The following is a 21074-nucleotide window of genomic DNA, read 5'->3' as shown; positions in this document are numbered from 1 at the left end:
TCGCTTTCTGTGGGGCCTGCTCCAAAAGAACTACTTCACCATTACCAGAAATGGAATCAAGACGGGGGTTCAAACCTCTTCTCACAGCAGATACCACATGGAAAACCTGTCTATCTGACTAGCATGAGCGTTCTCACATCTACAAAAGAGGAATAGCTCTGATAAGCAGCCTCAGGCTACCCTGATAGCTCAGTTGGTAAAGAACCTGCCTGCAATGTGGGAGACCTGGGTTTGATCCCTGGGGTGGGAAGACCCCCCTGAAGAAGGGAAAGGCTACCCACTCCAGTATTCTGGCCTAGAGAATTCCACGGACTGTATAGTCCATGGGGTCACAGAGTCAGACACGACTTAGTGACTTTCACTTTTTCTTATAATTTTTCCAAACATCTATTTTATTATTATAATTAAGATGACACCTATTTGGAGTTAAAGATCAAATAATACAGAAAAATATCAAGTGAAAAGAAAAACTCCCATATCTAACATTAAAAGAATTCTCCTTTATGAGCAGAGTCTCTCTATGCTTGACACACCAGTGATAAAGAAACTCTAGCTGAGAATCAGAAGATCTGAGTTTCCAATCCTGGTGCTACTGCTCCAAAAATGGCTTTAGGTAAGTCACTTATTCATGCAAAAAGTATTTACTTAGCTCTTGGTAGCATATATAACTCTCTGCATCTCAGTTTCCTTATTTGTGAAATGCACATAACAGTATCCATCTTTTCCATATGCCTCACAGGCAGGAAAATAATGATGCAATATTGTGTGTTTGGGTGTGCTGAAAGTTAAAAACATAACACAAATGTAATAATATATCAAGTATTAGACCTCTGGAAAAATCAACATGGAAATCAGAAGACTTAGTTGGAACATAGGAGACAAATTAAAGATGAGATGTGAATGGAAGAATCCATATTCTGCTTGGTTTTATATTATTATACTATCAACTACTGCATTGAACCAATGCAGACCATTTCCATTACCATATAAAGTTCTAAAGGAGAGTACTGATCTATATTATTTTATATAATATATATTCTTAACTGCCTGATATTAATGTTGTTAATTATTGATATTAATGTTGTTAATGTTGTTTCTGTGGAATTAATACATAGCAACTAGCCTATGAAACAACAACAAAAAATGTTTTAAAGCTAAAAAGAAATCCAGATAGGGAAGAGTTCTAACCAAACCAGAATGGTAGTGGCCTTGTGTGTGTGTTAGGCACTCAGTCGTGTCTGACTCTGCAACTGCATAGACTGTACCTTGCCAGGCTCCTGTCCATGGAGTTCTCCAGGCAAGAATACTGGAGTGGGTTGCCATTTCCTTCTCTGGTAGTGGCCTTAGAGCTTGGGAAAAAACCTTGGAATTGCTTGTCATTACACAGATCTAAAAGCTGAAGCCCAGGAAGCAGATTCTCTGACTCCAAGCCCCACAGAAAATTAACATTCAAGTTTGAAACGCAATCCTGGTTATTTCACAGCCTAGGCTTTGCAGTAGGATCTGGATTTTAATCACAACTCTGTCACTTACTAACCATGTGGCCTTGGACAAGTGACCACCCCCAAGCCTCACTCTCCTTATCTAAAAACTGAGGAATAATAACCGCAATGATTCTGGGTTGTCATGAGGATTAAAGGGCTTAGCAAAGAACCTGGCACCCCACCGAGACTTAGAGGATGCTACCTGCTGGCATTATAGCTAAGACACTGCTCTTTTCACTACACTGCAAACTCTGATGGGGAAGGCTTTGGCCCCCACATGCATCATCACCACAGAGCTGGTGAGTGTCGGAAAAAATGGGGAAATTAATGCAGCTTGGCAAAATGTGCCCAGGGAGCAGAATGATAAATGCCTGTATAGTAGTAACTATGGAACTGCTCCCACAAGTCGCCATCCAGTAGCGGAATTTTCACCTTGAGGGGTGCCAAGGGAAATGCACCATTTTCTTGCCTCTGTGCTCTCGCCTTTACATCAGCATCTGAGGAATGGAACACTGCAGACTAAGAAAGCTCCTTCTATTTCAATGACCCTCAAGCTGAGACAACCAGAGGAGTCAGTGTTCTGTTTCCATTCCTCTTCCTCCAGAATGAATACATCACAACTGTGTTAGCAATCAGCAGCTACCTACCTGCAGACCTGTCCAAGCCTGCTTCTGAGTAGGTGGAGCTCAAATCCCTAAGGATTCTCCAAGCACCTGCTGTGTGACCTAGCCTCTTGCCCCCTGCCCATCAGGGTATGAGATTGCCCCCAAATCCTAAAATACAGTGTCTACTCTGCAGTACCATATGCTTTCCTCTGGAAGACCACCATACATGGGGTAATTAGATGCTAGAGTAAAACTAAATAGTAACAAGTGACTCAGACTTCTGATGAGAGGTTTCCATTCAATTCCATAACTGGAATTGAAGCAACTACTGCTTTCTAGACACTGTGTCATGCATGAAAGATACAGCCACAACCAAGACATGGTATTTGTCCTCAGGTAGCTTACATTTGAAATGGTAACTGTCTAAGGTAATCAGCTGGGTAAGCTCTAATCTGAATCTTGTAAAGTCATACAACTTGGATTTGCAGGTAAGGGGGCTGGGGTTGAAATATGCCAAAACTCATCCATGTTATATCTTTTTGCTTTTTCATACTGTTGATGGGGTTCTCAAGGCAAGATTACCAAAGTGGTTTGCCATTCCCTTCTCCAGTGGACAACGTTTTGTCAGAACTCTCCACCATGACCCATCCATCTTAGGTGGCCCTACACAGCATGGCTCATTGCCACTATGAATGGATATAAAAGCTCAAGAAAGGGCACTGAGCAATTAAAATAACTCCTCCTAACTCTTCAAAGGTACATTTCACTGTCCCAGCCTTAAAGTGGCAGTTTTGGGGGAAGGAAGGGCACCACTGGCCTAGTCTGTGCCCAGATACCAAAGAGGGGAGAATGAATTTCACAGGTTCTATCTCCTCTGGCACCATCTGGCCGTTTAGGAGGTGGTGGTTGGTGAGCACCATTCTCAATCACCTCTGCCCTGTAGCCTGCTCAACCACTATCCAGTCACCTGGATGTCCATTCTTCCATGATACTGCCACAGAGCCACTGTGTAGCTCTGCCACTTCCCAGCTATGTCCCCAGATAAGTTACTTCCCCAAGCTTTGATTTCCCCATCTACGAATGGGAATAACATAGTATACTGCTTCATGGGAATGCAGTAAGAATTGAAAGGGATGTTTATACAGTGTATGATGGATGGCACATAGTCAATGTTCAACAAAAAGGAGCCTTTATTATTTCTTAAAAATCCTAAAAAAATTAAAAAAAAAAATCCTAGGGTTCCCCATCATGTCTTTCTTAATTGCCAATCTCTGTGCTCAGACCCAAGCCTGCCAACACCATCCCCATGTTTATCATCTCAGAAGCAACCAGCCGCTTCCCATAGATCTTTCAGGAGCCTGAAAGGCTTGATCTTCTCACCTACCAAATTCAGTCTCCCCCAGACTGCAAATTTCATCTCCTATGAGAAGCTCTCCCAAAGATTCAAGATGCCTGGCCAACAACTATTCTATGACACTGCCCCTAGATCTTTCTGCTCTCACGGTCTCAGCTCTTATCTGTAGGAGATTCATGCCATCAGTCACATCCCATTTCGAAAGCTGTAGAACTCTGTGTCCTCCCTGTTGTCACATTCCAAGTCCACAGCTCAAATGCACTGACAGGTAATAATGGATAAAGAGGAACCCAAGAATCACGGAAATGATTCATATCAAACTCCAGCTCTATGACAACTGACAACAATTTCCAAAGAGCTGTAAGAAATGGAAGTTGCCTGAAAACCCACAGAAGACTGGATATGACAAAGGAATCAACCAGCTTAACTAACATTTGTTTGTTGCTTCACGGTTATAAAATACTTTCCCATTCATAACATCATTTTGACAACCACTTGGAGAAGCAGGCCTAATAAGCAGTATTATACCTGACAGATGCAAAATCAGAGGCTCCAAGCAGTTTGTCCAAAAATCAAATGACAATGTAAAGTCACTTGATTCTCCCAATTCCTTCTCCTACTGGTTGCTCCTTCACACAGACTCTTATCCTCAAATGATGTGCATGCTCTAGGTTAGTAATGAAATGAAAAAAATCTTACCCAAAAGGGCTCCCATGGAAATAAAACCAGAGAAGATACTCAACAATGACTAAATTATCTTTCTAGATGAGGAACTTTCCTCAAGCAATCCCGGCAGTGCTGGCTACAGCGGCACATATATTTTGATCAGCAGCCATGAGCAACTGTCCCCAGCCAGCTGGATCTCCTGAAGTGGCACCTGGAAGGTCCTAAAGGCAGCAACAAGCAGCCCCCAGCACCTATGAGTGGCTTCGACTCTGCCTCCTGCTCTCCTTTCTCCTTGCACTTTTGGCCCCTCTGAAAAGCCAGAAGATTCACGGCTGATTGTCACAGCAGCTGCTCTTTTCACAAAGACATCTCTGACTCCTTCCATTTCTGCTACCACAGTCAGTCTCCCCCATCTTGGATGACACCAGGCATCCAGTAAAAAAAAGCACCCATACAAATAGCAAGCTGCACCACCTGCAGAGCTCCCACAGACAGAACCACTGCATCACAGAAGGGAATTACAGAATCACACAAAGACTAACTTCTTCCTTCTAGTCATAATTGGGTGGTCCCACTATTAAATGACCTGGCGTCTTGGGGTTCTTAAGGCTGCATGCCAAAAGAAAGGCCTGGTTTTGCTTCCTTGGAAGTGATGAGAATGTTTTCTCTTTACCTGCCTCATGGGGAGCCTACCAGCCAAGGCCTCAGCAGCTCAGGACACTGGAGGCAAAGAAGAGTCTGGAACTGAATGGGATTAACCTTGGGGAAGAGGGGTAACTACAGGGTTGGTTCCTAAGGCAACCATTCAGTATAACATATCCAAAGGAACTGGCAAAGAGAGGCTTGATTCAGGCCATTGCCAATACCAAAGAAGGCCTCCAGCAGGAAGCTCCAAGCAGTGATAACCCTTGGAATTAAACACTTGACGCTCTACTGGGGAACCAGCCATTCCAAACAAGGTCCCAAACAGTGACCAGGGGTCCAGGACACAGAATCTATTCCCCGGGCAATGAGACTGGCAAAATCCAGGGTAAGGTTCCTGTCTCAGTTCCCTGCTAGAGCTGGCAGAGAGATCCAGCTGTCTGGACTGGATGAGTGTGGGAGGGAGAAGGCATTTAAGAAAGGCAAAAGGAAGGCCAGAGTTCATCACAGCCAAGAAGCCAGGCCTCCAGCAGCCTACCAAATTCCAGAGCTGGAATCTCAAGAGGTCTCAGGGACAAGGGAGGTGGAGAGAAAGTGGAAAGCAGCTCAACAGAGTCAAGGCAGGTGGGTAATGACACCAAATGAAGGAAAACTTTGAAAGAAAAGACAAGTCTGTCAAGCTGGATGGCAGAAAAACTGAGATGAATACAAGACATCACCCTTGTTATTCACTGGGGGTGGGGGGAGCGGGCAGCAGTTGTCCAAGCAGCTAAGGGCAAAGGAAGGCAGAGGAACCAATCCATGCAAAGACCCAGAAGTAACAAACAACATGATTTCTCTGGTTTGGCCACGATGAGTTGCAAAGTGCAAGGGAGAAGTGATAGAAGGTGAGGTTGGATATTGACAGGGGTGGGATCAATCTCTTAGGACAAGTCAGAGATTCTGGACTTCATCCTGTATGGGAAGCCATTAAAAAGTATATTCATCCCCATGACAATTATTTGCTGATGACCTACTGTGTGCTAGGCACTAGTTAAGGTGATGGAGACACAGTGGTGAACAAGGCCAACAACAATTCTGAAACTCACGCTCTAATAACCGCATTCTTGGCACACTGGCTGTGGGGATTAGGGACTCTGTGTTTCTTGTACCTCTTGAGGGCAGAGGTTGGGTCTCATTTTCCACTATATCCTGAAGGCTCAGCTAAATTTCTTCCATATAAAGTTTTCCAGCTGGGTTTCCAATAAGTGTTTATTGTGGGAAAGGATGCTTTCTGTATTTTTTTTAAATGTTTTTAAAAAAGAAGATCCTAACATGGTCAGATTTATATTTTAGTTCATTATTTTGGCAGCTGGGTGGAGGCAGCCAGAATGAACCCAGCTAGAAACAAGGGGTTCTCACCTAAGGGGTGGTCATTGTCATCAACAGATAGTAGGGGTCCAAGCTAGAGGGAGAGTGGTGGGGACGGAGGTAGTTTTAGTCCCCTGGACAACTGATTCACTGACAGCTCACTCAGCCTTCACAGACTTTGTACGTCTCTCATCAAACCACTGCAGCCTTCTTTGAACCCTCATTGGCTCCTGTTTTCACTCTAAACCTCAGCCTGATTTACTTTTACCCTGGGACAGCCCGGTTTTCAAGGTCAAAGGCAACAGTAGAAAGCTTGGTCAGCTCCAGGATGACCCTGGGCACAGCCTGGGGCAGTCGTAATGCTGCAGAGCGTGGTGGTGATACATGAGGTCACTGGGACTTTAAATCAGCCCTGATGAATTTCCTCTGCTGCTGAGAGGAAGCGCTGGAAACATCCTTGCTGCGGATGCTGATGGCTATTTCAAAAGACAGGAATTCATGCTCCCAGGAACCGCATGGAGATTGGCCATGGATTCCCAAGTACTGGGCCTTCAGTATTTCCACTGGTTGTGATTCTAAGGGCTTCCCTCATAGCTCAGTTGGTAAAGAATCCGCCTGCAATGCAGGTGACCCTGGTTTGATTCTGGGTTGGGAAGATCTGCTGGAGAAGGGATAGGCTACCCACTCCAGTATTCTTGGGCTTCTCTTGTAGCTCAGCTGGTAAAGAACCCGCCTGCCATGTGGGAGACCTGGGTTCGATCCCTGGGTTGGGAAGATCACCTGGAGAAGGGAAAGGCTACCCACTCCAGAATTCTGCCCTGGAGAATTCCATGGACTGTATAGTCTCTGTGGGGGTCCCAAAGACTTGGACACGACTGAGCAACTTTCACTTTCACGATTCTAAGAAGTTTTGCCACAAGATCTAAGATGGTTCTTTGTAGCTCCTAAGATCTCAAGTGATTAAGACAGAAGAGCAGCTCTGATTCAAACTTATAATAAAACATGTATCTGAAGTACAGAGTGGCTCGCATGTTATGAACCCAATAGTAACTCTTTTGTACAGCACTTTACAGTTCATAAGAGCCCTTATATAGTTTATTTGCATTTTTCAATAATCCTGTGGGCAAGGTAAACTAGATATTATTACTCCCATTTTGTAGATGAGAAAACTAACGCTTGGAGAGGTTTTGACTGGCCCAAAGACATACAGACTATAGGTGACAGAGCAGAAATTCCAACCCAGGTTTCACTCCATATTCAAGCCTCTGTCCACCAGAGATCCAACTCCAGAAAGCAGTAGGCTTGACCGTGGTCATGAGTTAACATCTCTGTGCCAGTCCTCATTGATGCCGGTCCTCTCTTTGCTGCTTTTCCTCATAAGACAAGGACCCAGTCTGGAGTCTGCAGAGTGCTACCAGGATGCACCCACTGCAGAGTAAAGCGAACTATCCCTCCCTGGAAGCCTCCTCACACTAACCTCATCACGGCAGCAGACAATGTGTCTTTTGATCTAAGCAATATTTATGCCCCCCAACAGGAGTTCTTGCACTGTGTCAGCGCACTTCTCCTGATGATTTACTTTGTACCAAGCCTCGCCCTAATTATATAAAAAATAAATAAGACAGTGTAGGCCCTCAAAGAGCTCCAGGTTGATTTAGAGATGGACAGATTAGTAAGGACTGTATTACTAATAAATACGGTATTACAGCATCAGGTTAGCAACTTTGCCTTTTCTTTGTGAACACTTGGCTCACAGCGCTGTGCCTGGCCCACAGCAGGATGCAGTAAACACTGACTGGATAAATAAACAAAACTAAGATAAAACATGACAACAAATGGTGCACACACTTCAGTGAAAGCATTGCTCTTCTCCACCTTAAAACTTCCATCTTCCCACAGCCCCTTTTCTCTTTATGCCTGTGCTGAAAGAAAAAGCATCCTTCTTTCCTGTTGGAACTAAGCCCTTCACAGCGATGTCCCTCTTCAGCCTCATTGCATTGGCAGCCCTGTTCCAGCCACATCCCCCAGCCCCCGCCCTTGCCTCTGTCCTCAGAAGATTTCTCTCTTCCCTGCTCTCTGATCCTTGCGTTCAGGTTTCTGTCCCACCCCAGGTTCCCCAAGCTTATAAAACTAACAAACCAAGCTCTCCTTTCAAGTGTCTATGCTCGTCCTCAACCTCCTTTGACCACCGAATCTCCTGATTCTGTTATTCATGCCTGCAGCTGGGTTTCTCCTCAGCCTTCCATTTGTACCATGTCCTTGCGTTAGCTTCCACCTAAGCTGGTCTCTGATGCATCATCCCCACTCCCCATCACCAAGGCCAGTGGTCTCGTCTCTGGTTCCCAGCTCCGTGACCTCCTGCTGAAATCCCCCGGGCTTCTGCGACGCTGCAGTTCCTGGCTCGCTTTCTCCCTCTCCTGTCAATAATCATCTCTATCTGGCTGCTCTTCCTCTGCTTTCCTCTTAATGCAAGTTCTTGCCAAGATTCCCCTGTTACTTCACATTAACTCCCTTGAGAACTAATTTAACGTCAAAGCTTCCAATTCAGGAAGCCTTTCCAGTCACCACCTCCCACCCCCACCACCCCACCCCACCCCAGCCCTGTAGAACCCAAAAGAACCACAGGGACTGAAAATGCAAGAAAGAAAAAGGTCCCCGAGGGCAGGGGAAGGGATGGGATCAACAGAGTTTCAATGTCAGACTCTCACCACCTCTGACACATTCTGCTTGTCCTGCAATGAACTTTTTACCTAGCCCTGCCACCAGCTCACAAGCTCCTAAGACAGGACCTGTCCCACTCTGCTCTGCTGCCCCCGTTCAGCTCATGGAGTGCTCAGACAGACAGGCAGACATAAGCATCTGCTGGATAAAAGAAGAAAAACCAAAGCTGAACATGCGTGAAGGCATAAACTGGTCAACTGTGAAACACTAAAGACGATAAGGCTCGCCATCAACAGACTTCATAGGAAACTTCCAGGCTGCTCGGGCATTTTACAGGTCTGTCCATTTTCTGGCTCTGTTGGACATTTGATGCCCAAATGCCTGAGAACATGGAAGTGCTTATTCCAGAACTGGCCTGGGATTGAGAAGCACAGACTGTAGCGACAGAGAGAGAGAGAGGGAGAAGCTGAAGAGGAGCTGAAGAGGACCGCAGCCTCGGAAACCATCTCTTTCTCAATGTGTTCAATCAGTGAATATCCACTAAGCACCTCTGAGGTGCCGGGATCTATGCCAGACACTGGGAACACGGCTTTGAACGAGATGATAAGGTCCTTGCCCTCCTGGATCTTATATAGTTCAGTGAGAAGAGGTGGATAAATACAAATAAATAAGAAAAACAGCGGGCAGTAAATAAGCGCTTCTGCATCAGATCCTTGACCATCAATTTCAAACAAGACAGCCCTGACTGGTGACTCCTTTTCTCTCCTGAGTGTTCACACAAACAAATCCAGTTCCCTGCTTTGAGGTTTGTTTTGTGTTTTTCTCCTCCAGTTAGGTCAGCAGCTACAGCATAGATGTGCTGGCTTTTTTAATCTACAACGAAACCCTGTTTGGATGAACACTGCCCCCCACATCTGGGGAGGACAGCTTGGGTAGCCAGACGCCTTGGTCTCAGAGACCTCCCGCCCCTTAAGAAGAGCCAGGATGCTGCGGATTACTTCCCAGAAAGCTACTTGGGGATGCTTTTTCAGGTTGTGTTCCATTCTGTCAGAGCCCTCCGGACTCAGCTGATTGCTGGTGGTAGATTTCTGTGTTATTTAGGGCACCAAAGTCCCACAGTCTTGACACAAACTTAAAATTAGAAATGTATTAAATATAGGAAAGGAGGAAGGTCATTCAGGAAAGGCAGCCTTCTGAGGGAGATGCAGGACAAAGACGCCCTGGAAACTTCCAGGTTCATTAATGGGTTTTACACAGCATTCAAGTGGTATTTCTCCTTCAGAAATAACACTGTGGAAAGCATAGGGGACTGGCTCAAACCTCAGCTAACACAGCTGAGTGAGTGACTCTGCAAACTAAAAATAGCTTCTTTCCCACTCATTCTGACAGATTTCACTTAGACCCTGTGCACAGGTTGATTCTCCAACAAACAGTTTCAGTCCTGTAGCAAAATGAGGGTTGGTGACATTTGGGCTTGACAATTACCCAATCCCTGGTTCAACTTTTGTTTATTTCCATGTTTCTTGCTCCAATGGCTGCATATGTGCACACGTGCACGTGTGCACTGAGCTCCCTGGCTGGGATCTGGTGCTCTTCAACCAGACGTGGGCAGAATTTAAACCAGGAACATGACTCAGGACCATGGCTGCAGACGGAGCCCAGAGCCAGGCTCTCAGAAACAGTGGGAAGCAGGCTCTTTGTCTCAGCAAGCCTCTCCGGGTCTCAGTTTCCTCACTTATAAAACAAGGATAAACATTCCTATTCTGGCCTACTTCACAGCATCACACTGGGATCAAGAGAGAGAATGCACATGAGAGTTACTTTCTTTTAGACAGGACTCCTACCAGAAGGATGGATGGCAGTGATGGAACAAGTGAAACAGGCAGCCAGACTATAAAACTCAGCTGGACCACTGGCCGGGGCAGCCATCCCGCTCCTTGACCTTCCGTCCAGGAGCTAAAAGCAGATCCAGATTCAAGGCTTTAGTTCATGTTGTCCCCTCTGCCTGGAATGTCCTTTTCCCTTAGCTAAACTCCTATTCATCTCTAAGAACCCAGTCCAAACACTTTTTTTTGGTTATTGTCTTCGAAATAAATCATTCCATCTTCACTGCCCCCTTGGCCTTTTGCACATATCTCCCACAGCACTTTTCACTCTACATGGTAAGGAATTTATTTACACACCTGGAAATTCTTTGATGGCAAAGAGTATTTATCTTTGTACCCACCTCCCCAGCCACCACCACCGTGTGATCCAAAGTAAGCATATGGTAGGTGTCAACCAATGTTCCCCAGGTTGCCTACAGAATGGGCAAGAGCCCAAAGCCAAGAAGGGGATAAACCCAAGAGACATGCACAAAGGTGGGATAACACACACAGAACCAGCAGTGGGGGTGGCAGGAGGGGGATGTAGGAACGTGGAGTCACCCAGGTCTGCTGTTACCAGCAATAAGGTCACAGCCACAGGGACAGGAGTCAGAGCCGAACTGCAAGTCCTGGGAGGGCCAGGTGGGAGCATCCAAGTCCCAGTGACCTAAACTGGAACTGGAGGCCCTGGGCATGAGGAACAAGGGCAGAGAGCAGAGCCAACATTTCCAGATCTGCCAAAGTTGGGCCAGCAGCTTGGGGTTGAGTGACCTTGGCTGTGACACCTAGGGACTCTACAGGCAGGAGTCATTACAAATTTAAGTAATGATCATCTCCTTAAAATAAGAATCAGACGTGGAAGGGACTTTAAGAGGTATAAGAAACTTGAGGAATCACCTGGTCTAACAACCCTAACCTATATATTGGAGAACAAAGGGTACAGGAGGAATGGGGTTTGTCCAAGTTTAGCCAGTCAGGGCAGAATCGTGGGGCTTCCCTGGTAGCTCAGCTGGTAAAGAATCCACCTGCAATGCAGGAGACCCTAGTTCAATTCCTGGATCAGGAAGATCCGCTGGAGAAAGGATAGCCCAGTACTCTTGGGCTTCCCTGGTAGCTCAGACGGTAAAGAATTCACCTGCAATGTGGGAGACCTGGGTTTGATCCCTGGGTTCGAAAGATCACCTGGAGAAGGGATCAGCTAGCTACTCACTCCAGTATCCTGGCCTAGAGAATTCCATGGACAGAAGAGCCTGGTAGACAACAGTCCATGGGGTCACAAAGAGTTGGACATGACTGAACGACTCTCCAAAAAATGGGGGTGGGTACAGGAGGAAAGGGGTTTGCCCAAGTTTACCCAGTCAGGGAAGAATCATGGCTAGACCCAGGTCTTTTGAACCCCAAGCTGGACCTTGTACCCTCAGAGGCTGTTGACCTTCAGTCAAGAATGTCTCCTGATAGTTCTACTAACATAACAGGTACCCTACTCTAGCTGCTTCAGAATCCTGAGGGAGCCCCACTGAACCCACTAAGTGAGTACAGATACTTCTGTCCTACTGGGAAGTGCGGGCTTCTCCCTTTGGGTGGAGTTCGGAAGCAGTGTTCCACAGGAAATTAACAGAGAGTAGCCCCACCGGGAACTTAGAAAGCAAAAGGCTGCTGGCAGGGAGCAGACAAACCAGTTCACCCACACCCTACCCTGACATGTGCATGGGGGTAATCCCAACCATTGTGCTCACCCTGGAATTTTCCAAGAGTGGTTAGAGAGGGCCAGTACCTAAGGCAAAGCTGAAAGTACGTGAAACACAGTCTTCAGTACTGTAAGAACACTGAACCACGGCCTGTCTGGTCTAAAATCTCAGTCTTTCTCAGGCTAGAGATAAGACAGGGCTCAGAAGAAAAGAATTGGGACTCTCAAAGAATCAGAGATCCTGACTCCCAGAACTTCCCTGCGGGTGAGCATACACAGGCAACATTGTTTCATCTCTACAGAGAGTATGAGAGCTTCAAGTCCAAGTCCCAGCCCCACAGTTTACCTACTGTGTGATCCAAGGCCAGCAACTAACCCATTAGTCTCCTTATTTTTACCACAGTGATTATAACATCTATGTCCAAGTTTATTGTAAAAATGAAAGAATAATGTAAAGCATTTAGCATGCTTCCTGGGCCATAATAACCACCAAGTTACACAGGATTTATTTGCTTTCCTTTGTTCGTGGGAGGGGTCAGTCAGACCCGGAGTCCAGCTGTGTCTACCTGTGCCTTCCTCTCCCACTTGGTTGTCTCTCTGGATCCTCCTGGGCAGACATCCTACCTGAGGTCTCAGCCCAGATAGCTCCCTCCTCCCTCTGTTTATCCCTGGACATAGCAGAAGGTAACCGGTCAGCTATGGGCTACTCCGGTCAGCAATCAGCTCAGTCCAAGGCTGTTCCTTTCTCCCCAGGTGTCTGTGCACCTCTCTGGCCAAGCCCCTACCAGGGTATCCCCCGGTTTATTACCGCTCTGGTCTTCCCTAAGGTGAACCCACTCCTAGCAGCTTACAGCTCTGGGCCTCCGGCAAATAGCTGCCTGAGCAGCCAGACCTAGACATCAACAGCAGAGAGAATTCCCAGATCCAATTTACCAACAGGAAATGACCTGGGGTCTGCGCCTGCAGTGAGACCAGTGAGTACACACACTGGTACCAGCTTTCCGGAGTCTGGAGAGGAAACGGAGGGGAGCACAGAAATGAAGCTGCTACAGGGCTCAGAGCTCAAGCTGACTCCTCACACCGCCCTTCCAAGAAGCTCAATAAAAAAATCACATCAGGGTGAGGCTCTCCAGCTATCTGCTTGCACTGCCACAGGGCTGCATAGCATGACCACCGCCAGGCCTTCCAAGGCTCCAAAGGGGAAGAAGAGAAAGGACCCCACAGGTACTGCATGCTGGGCGGATGCCAAAAACTTTGCATGCTATCTTCATCGATGACCTTCTGTGGTAGGTATTCTTGCCTCGTCTTGCCAATAAAACCAGAGACTCAGAAAAATCCATGAAGCCAGTGTGCCTCTGCTATGCTACCTGACCACTACATCTTAAGCATCCTGGGAAAGAAAAGGAAAGCAAAAGAGTCTGCAGCAACAGTTGCCAAGCTCTCAGCACCTTCCTCACTCAGCAGACAGCACTAGCTCAAGTTCTGCATTCCCTCCTTCACTGGAGTCAACGTCTCTCAAACACAATCTACAGAAATGCAGCAGAAGCCATGAAGATGCTCATGGCCTTTGCCCCTGCAATGTCATCCCCAAGATTTTCCCTTCAAGAAACAGTTAACAGAATATTTGCTGCAGAATTCACTATAGTGGCTAAAAAAAAAAAAAGAAAAGAAAAGAAATGATCTCAATGTCCAATATTCACAGAATGGTTTGGAAAACCCCAGAACCTTCAAACCATATAATATTAGACAGTCATTTTGAGTAATCAAAGACCAGGAAGAAACAAAGCAAGGCATTTGTGATCAAATAAATGAAGTCTGACTATAAAACATCATAAATGCCATCACTACAACTTTGTAAAGTGTCTACATGTGTATAGGCAAAAAAGGAATGTGGTTGTGTTAGGGTGGCAAGATAACAGGTGGTTTTATTACTAGCGTTATCATATCTAAATTGGTATTGTTCAGTTCCTTTCAACAAAAGAAAAAACAGACAGACTCAACCCAGCACCAAGGAAAGACCCAGGAGGACCAGGGCTGGGATGTGAGGCAGAAATTGAGAACCGTCCTACATACCCGGAAGGAGGAGGCCAGGCAGGCCCCAGGGGAGGGGAAGCCCTCTAGGTATGGAGAGGGTTGTAATTAGTCTGATGCTAATTACAGAAGTCTCACTAGCTTATTAATTTTTTTGACAGACTCAATGAAGACTGAACTCCTACATGAAGCCAACTTGGGTTCAGAGGCACATTTCCTGAGTGGCCATCCTCCTTCTTCTCAAAAACCTAGCCTTTTCTTTTCTTTTCTTTTTTAAGGACAGCAGTAAAATAAAGTTTAGTAATAGAAACACATACCCTGCAGAAATTAAGACTCTTGCCTTAAATGGAGAAATTGAAGACATTTCAGGGAACTAAGGGGCTTGAATAAGCAACTGAATGACTGTGTTCTCTACACTGGGAAATATAAACAGAAGCGCAAACTACTCAGCTTAGTAGTAGAGGCCCCTCTGATAAAGTTCCAACTCATCCTTCTGACATTACCTCATATTCCCCACCACAGACACCCCAGGCTCCAGCCAAACAGAACCACCAATGCTCCCCAAACACCGTCCTCACTTCCCCACCCCGACTCTGCTGCAGCTGCGGTGCCCACCAGAAAGTTCTCCTTTCCCTCTCATGCCTGCTCAAGTCTCACCCATCCTCCAAGGCACAGCTCAAGCCAGGCCCTCCACAAAGCCCAACCCGGCCCTGTACCCTGAATGCAGCTCTCACCCTCCGAAGTGGACCCGGAGCCCCTGGAAGCGCTAAAGGAGTCACAGACAGCCTGCCCTACAGTACAGGTATCTGGGTAACTGCCTTTTCTACCATGTTCAACGTGAACAACAAAGCAAAGACCCCTTCAGGCTCCTGTGTGGAACTCACTGTATGGCCTGGACTATAAGCACACAGTAGGCCTTCAGTGAACACTCCCCCAAATGACAAGGAAGAGAGACACATCACCCCTGTGGAAAGAGGTCACTTCCTACCTCGGTTGCTCCTGTTAAGCAAGGCAGACACGAAGGTGTGCCCTTCTGTGGCCCGGAGCCAGGGAGGGATGGATCCTGCTTCTCTGACTGCCAGCCTTCACAAGTCTCCACTGTCCTCCCCAGTTGCCCGTAGTCCGCTCGGCCCCAGGTGAACACCTTGCCGGTTACTAAAACAAAAACAAAACTTGAATTAAGGCTATATTCCATGGCTGTGCTCCCAGGGGTAAGCAAAGAACTACAAGAGAATGCGTGATCACTCATTTCAGTACCAGTACCACGCAGCAGGGGCCTTCCTACCTTCCTGTAAAGAAAGTGCACGCATGCACATGTTTACAGATATGGAAAGTGAGGCTCAGAGAGGTGAGATGTCTGGCTTGACCAAGATCCAACAAGGGGTGAGTGCCAAAGCTGGGTTCTAACAGAGGCTGCTCCTGCAGCCTGGGCTCCTGCCTTTTACATGTGGACATGGCCACCGAGAACACTTCAACCGCTCTGTATGTAACACTTCTAACCCCCCTCCCCTTCCCCACACCCGCCTTGCACTTTGCAGGGGAAAATGATATCTGTTCTTGGGCTCCCCTCCCTCTCATCTAATCCAGAGCCCCCCATCAGCCACTTTGCAGTTCCCCAGGCTCCTGATCTGCCCCCTGCCATAACCTCTCAGTGGCCACTGGCACATGTCTTCCCCTCCATGTAACACAGAGGACCTTCCAGAGTCTGTGCTCTTACCCACAGGAGCAGTGCTAACAGTCCCAAGGCGAGTGCCTATGTGTGCTAGAGCGAAGGGAGTGAGAGGGGAAAAAAAAAGACAAAATCACTTGGAGCCAGAAAAGCAGTCAGCCCCCCCAGATGCACCACCTGGGAAGCTGGCCAGCGCTAAAGACGACTGAAGAAAATGAAGTTCGGAAAAAAGGAACTGGCCTTCCTTCTCCCCGATAAGAGAGAATTCACCGAACTTACTCAGTTGTACCAAGTGCCACGTTTGTTATTTCAACAGAAATGCAAAATCTGACGAGGCATAGATTATTAACAGATTCTCTGCAATAAATATGTATAACCATGTGCGCTGTATAAATTCTTTATACATGTTTGTTTTAACAAAGAAAAACTTTGCTTAAGAGACAAAACACCAAGTAATGCATATTAAATTCTAGACAAATCTACTACATAATCTGTGTTTTAGTATCAGAGCTTCATCTGGCCCCACATTCAACTTATGGTTTATAGTGTCAGTGAAAAAACAACCAGAGAACTCACAGGGGAAATGTCGGAGTTGGGAAGGGGTACAGGGCTCCACAGGAACACAGTTCTCTGGACCAATCTGCTCACAGACACCAACATCAATACCAAGAAGTTCTTCCTGGCTTCCTCAAAGAGGGAACCAAGTCTGTGCAACCCATGGGGTAGCAGATATATTACAAGAACAGGGAGAGGGTCCACTCAGATGTGCTGTTTCCTGGCCCCACACATGCTCTTCCTTTTGCCATGGATGCCCTCTCCTTACATCATTCACCTGACAAACTTTGACTCAACCTTTAGAGTCCAGCTCATGGATCCCAGTTCTGCAAAACCTTTCCTGACTTTTAAACTCACCTCAGAATGGAAGAAACCTCCTTCCTGCAAGCACCTTTATTACTGTGCTCATCAACCACTATGATCCCATGAAACAGGTGAGAAGATTAAGGTTCAGAGAAGTGACCAGCCCCGGGTCACACAGTTAAGCCACATCTCCTTCTACTAGTTCACGACACCACTCTGCATTGGTTGTCCACACTGGCCCACATCAACGTCTCTTAACTCTTCCTTAACTTCTGTAGGGTTAGCGGTGGGGGGCGGGGCGGAAGCTCAAGGGCCCAGGACCCACAAAGCATTCCCAACTGGGAAACTGTCCCTCTGCTTGAGCTGGCTGGGATTTACCACCAGGCTGCCCTAGCAAGAAGAGCTCCAAGAAGCCAGAGGACGAGACTGCTATTTCTTAAAGGACACCAGCATTCCTCCGCTGAGAAGAACTGGCAAGTTGCTAACTGCAAGACTACAGAAAGAACTGTGTTATCACAAACCCCACAGTGAATCCTTTCTTATCAAGTAAGACATCTTAGAACCTTCTCTGCTATTGATTACTGATGTCCAAGACAGGCAAGACTGCCAGAATATGGCACTACCATGATTACATTTCCAATAGCAATTCAACCATTCCACTTATACAGCACTTTTCACCTTCAAAGCACTTTACGAAAAGGAACTAATTAATCTCCATGCTCCCTGGGGATGCCACAGACATTTTATTAGAGACAGTCAGGCTGCCTGGATGGCCAGCCTTCGAGCGCCAACCTAAGATTGCTCAGTCAGGTAGGTCCACTCCCCGAAGCTGTCTGTCTCTCCCCAAAATACATTTTGCATCAGAAGGCTCACAGGGGACAGAGGAAGTGATCCCTTTTTTCTTTTCCTTTAAGCTGACCACCTTCCAGGGGTCTAGCATAGTCACAGACCATATCTCAATCAATCCTCATAAGAATTCTGGGAATTATAGTTTATTAAGCTTATTTTACAGATAAGATTAGATGACTTGAGAGGTTAGATGACTTGATCAAGTCCATGAAACCAGTGGGTGATAAAAAGCAAGATTCAAACCTCTGTCTTCTGATTCTAAGACCAATGGCAGATTCAGTGATTGCACAGCTGCTGTCACAAACTGATGAAACCTAGCTGATGAAACAGCCGTTCTCACAGTGTTTGAAGAGGGGGAAAACTCAGATTAAATGGATATGTTCTGTGTACCATCCAGCTTTCCTCACTAGAATGGCCTCCTTCCCAAGAGACCATTCAGAACTTGGAACTACAAGCACTGAAATAAAGGCATTAAACACAAGGATTACGATTTTTAGGTTACCTGGAGTAAAAGAAAACAATGAATCCACACACAAAAGATGTTTATTAATGCACTGTAGATAAATGTCTGCCTGCCTCGAGCTGAAGCATGCTGGCAAATCCAAACACATTCAGATCCCAAATGTATAACAAATGAATCTTTACCTTATAGTAAATAATAGCACAGGGCTTTCCCAGTGGTTCAAGCAGCTAAGAATCCACCTGCAATGCAGGAGACGCAAGAGACGCGGGTTCGATCCCTGGGTTGGGGAGATCCCCTGGAGAAGGAAATGACAACCCACTCCAGTACTCTTGTCTGGAAAACCCCACGGACCGGGGTGTCTGGCAGGCTACAGTCCATGGGGTCGCAATGAGTCAGACACAAGTGAGCACACAGCACATCAGCACAAATAATTATATTTTAGTGTGATTAAAAAAAAAAAGATACATTAATGTCATCCAACAAGTATAGGTGTGTGTCTCCAGATAAATGGGAGAAACAATATACACCTCAAAATAAAGTCAGCAAGTAAATTATAATTTAAAGGCACATCCATGTGAGAATTAACATAGGATAACCAAGAAACATACATGGCCAAGGGTCCCAACACAATGGAGAAAGCAATGGGGCCACATGAGTGGTATTGACAAGGAAGGTCTAGGGAACTTAGAGGGAGCATTCCAAGTTGGAATTGTCCCAGAAGGCTTGATGGAACAGGCGGCATTAAGGTGAACTTCTGGATAGGAAAAGAAAATGAGAAAATCAGGGAGAACACTCTAGGAGCAGGGAGAGGGGAGAAGCAACGACAGAAATCCAAAAGCACGAGGTGGGCAGGTGGAGAGTGGGAGGGTCACGAGGCTGGGAGGGGGAGGCGAGTCAGGGCTGCCAGGCTGGGACCACCACAGGGCAACGCCAGGCTCAGGCTCTGGACCTGACCTTCAAGACTTGTTTGCTTGCACTTCTATCAGCAAAATACTTTCAACATACCACTGATTATATATCCATATATATGTATATATACACATATATATTCATTTATTTATTAAAGTATGCACTTGCATTATACATATTTGTGAATTAGATACTTTTATGCAAAGGTAAAGATAAAAGTAAAGGTGGCAATGCCAAAGAATGCTCAAACTGCCACACAACTGCACTCATCTCACACGCTAGTAAAGTGATGCTCAGAATTCTCCAAGCCAGGCTTCAGCAATACGTGAACCGTGAACTCCCTGATGTTCAAGCTGGTTTTAGAAAAGGCAGAGGAACCAGATATCAAATGGCTAACATCTGCTGGATCATCGAAAAAGCAAGAGAGTTCCAGAAAAACATCTAATTCTGCTTTATTGACTATGCCAAAGCCTTTGACTGTGTGGATCACAATAAACTGTGGAAAATTCTGAAAGAGATGGGAATACTAGACCATCTGCCTCTTGAGAAACCTGTATGCAGGTCAGGCAGCAACAGTTAGAACTGGACATGGAACAACAGACTGGTTCCAAATAGGAAAAGGAGTACGTCAAGGCTGTATATTGTCACCCTGCTTATTTAACTTCTATGCAGAGTACATCCTGAGAAACGCTGGGCTGGAAGAAGCACAAGCTGGAATTCAGATTGCCAGGAGAAATATCAATAACCTCAAATATGCAGATGACACCATCCTCGTGGCAGAAAGTGAAGAAAAATTAAAGAGCCTCTTGATGAAAGTGACAGTGGCCAATACTTTGGCCACCTGATGCAAGAACCAACTCACTGGAAAAGACCCTGATGCTGGGAAAGATTGAGGACAGGAGGAGAAGGGAGCAACAGAGGATGAGATGGTTGGATGGCACCATCAACTTAATGGACTTGAGTTTGAGCAAACTCTGGGAGATAGTGAAGGACAAGGAAGCCTGGTGGGCTGCAGTCCATGGGGTTGCAAAGAGTCAGACATGGCTTAGTGACTGAACAATAAGAAAAACATCTTTATTCAAAACTATCCAGTATAAAAGACCCTGATGCTGGGAAAGATTGAAGGCAGGAGGAGAAGGGAATGACAGAGGATGAGATGGTTGGATGGCATCACCAACTTGACGGACATGAGTTTGAGCAAGCTCCAGGAGTTGGTGAAGGACAGGGAAGCCTGGTGTGCTGCAGTCCATGGGGTTGCAAAGAGTCAGACAGAACTGAGCAACTGAACTGAACTGAGTATAAAACACACTCCAAAAGTAGAAAATTTAAAAGGATGAAATAAAAACACAAAAGCCATCATAATTTTCTGTCCCCACACCCTGGCAATTCATTGGGCATGCTCACTCTAGGGATGACTGCTACACAGGCTCTCAGTCTCAGACTGCAGACTTTGGGGCAGAGGTGGGGTCTGATGAAATGAGTGTCTTGGGGGTGCGACATCTGCAAAGAATTAGGGGGGCAGTAATAACACTCATAGCTAACATTTCCTTCCACAGCACCCACTGTGTGCCTAAGCACTCTGTTCTAGGAATTCTCTACATACTGTTCTAAACCATCTCTATGTAGTATCCTAACAACACCATGAGATAGGTACTCTTACCAGCCCCTTCTTACTGACAGGGAGAAGGTTCTAGGGGTGAGGAGAGGGGATAAGCAAAGTCATAGTAGGAGTAAGTTAAAAGGAAAGAAAGGAAGGGAAAGAAGTCACCACAGTGACACAAGCCTGAGATGGATCAGCCATGGCCAGGACTGAAGTCACGAGGGGCTGGGGAGGTAAGGATTTGCAAGGCTTGACACCCCATTTGATGTGAGAGAAAGGGGATGGGAGGAGGTAAACAGCACTCTGATTTCAGGACTTCAAGGTTAGTGGGAAGGTGGTGATGCCATGAAAAGGAACAAAGCGGCAGAGATGCTAGATTGG

At 46.2% G+C, this 21074-nt stretch overlaps 1 protein-coding gene across 1 annotated transcript in view; it reads right to left on the bottom strand.

Annotated features, from left to right (window-relative positions):
- SERGEF (secretion regulating guanine nucleotide exchange factor) overlaps positions 1 to 21074 on the bottom strand; it is a 256404-nt gene that overhangs the window by 183383 nt on the left and 51947 nt on the right. Inside the window, exon 9 of the mRNA XM_068989148.1 lies at positions 15334 to 15500. Within this exon, the coding sequence (XP_068845249.1) occupies positions 15334 to 15500 (167 nt within the window). The remainder of the gene's footprint in view (positions 1 to 15333; positions 15501 to 21074) is intronic.

This window comes from Capricornis sumatraensis, chromosome 16 (genome assembly GCF_032405125.1).
Source record: "Capricornis sumatraensis isolate serow.1 chromosome 16, serow.2, whole genome shotgun sequence".
Taxonomy (NCBI): Eukaryota; Metazoa; Chordata; class Mammalia; order Artiodactyla; family Bovidae; genus Capricornis; species Capricornis sumatraensis.
Note: the sequence above shows the minus strand (reverse complement) of the source record. Positions and strands in the feature narration are given on the sequence as shown.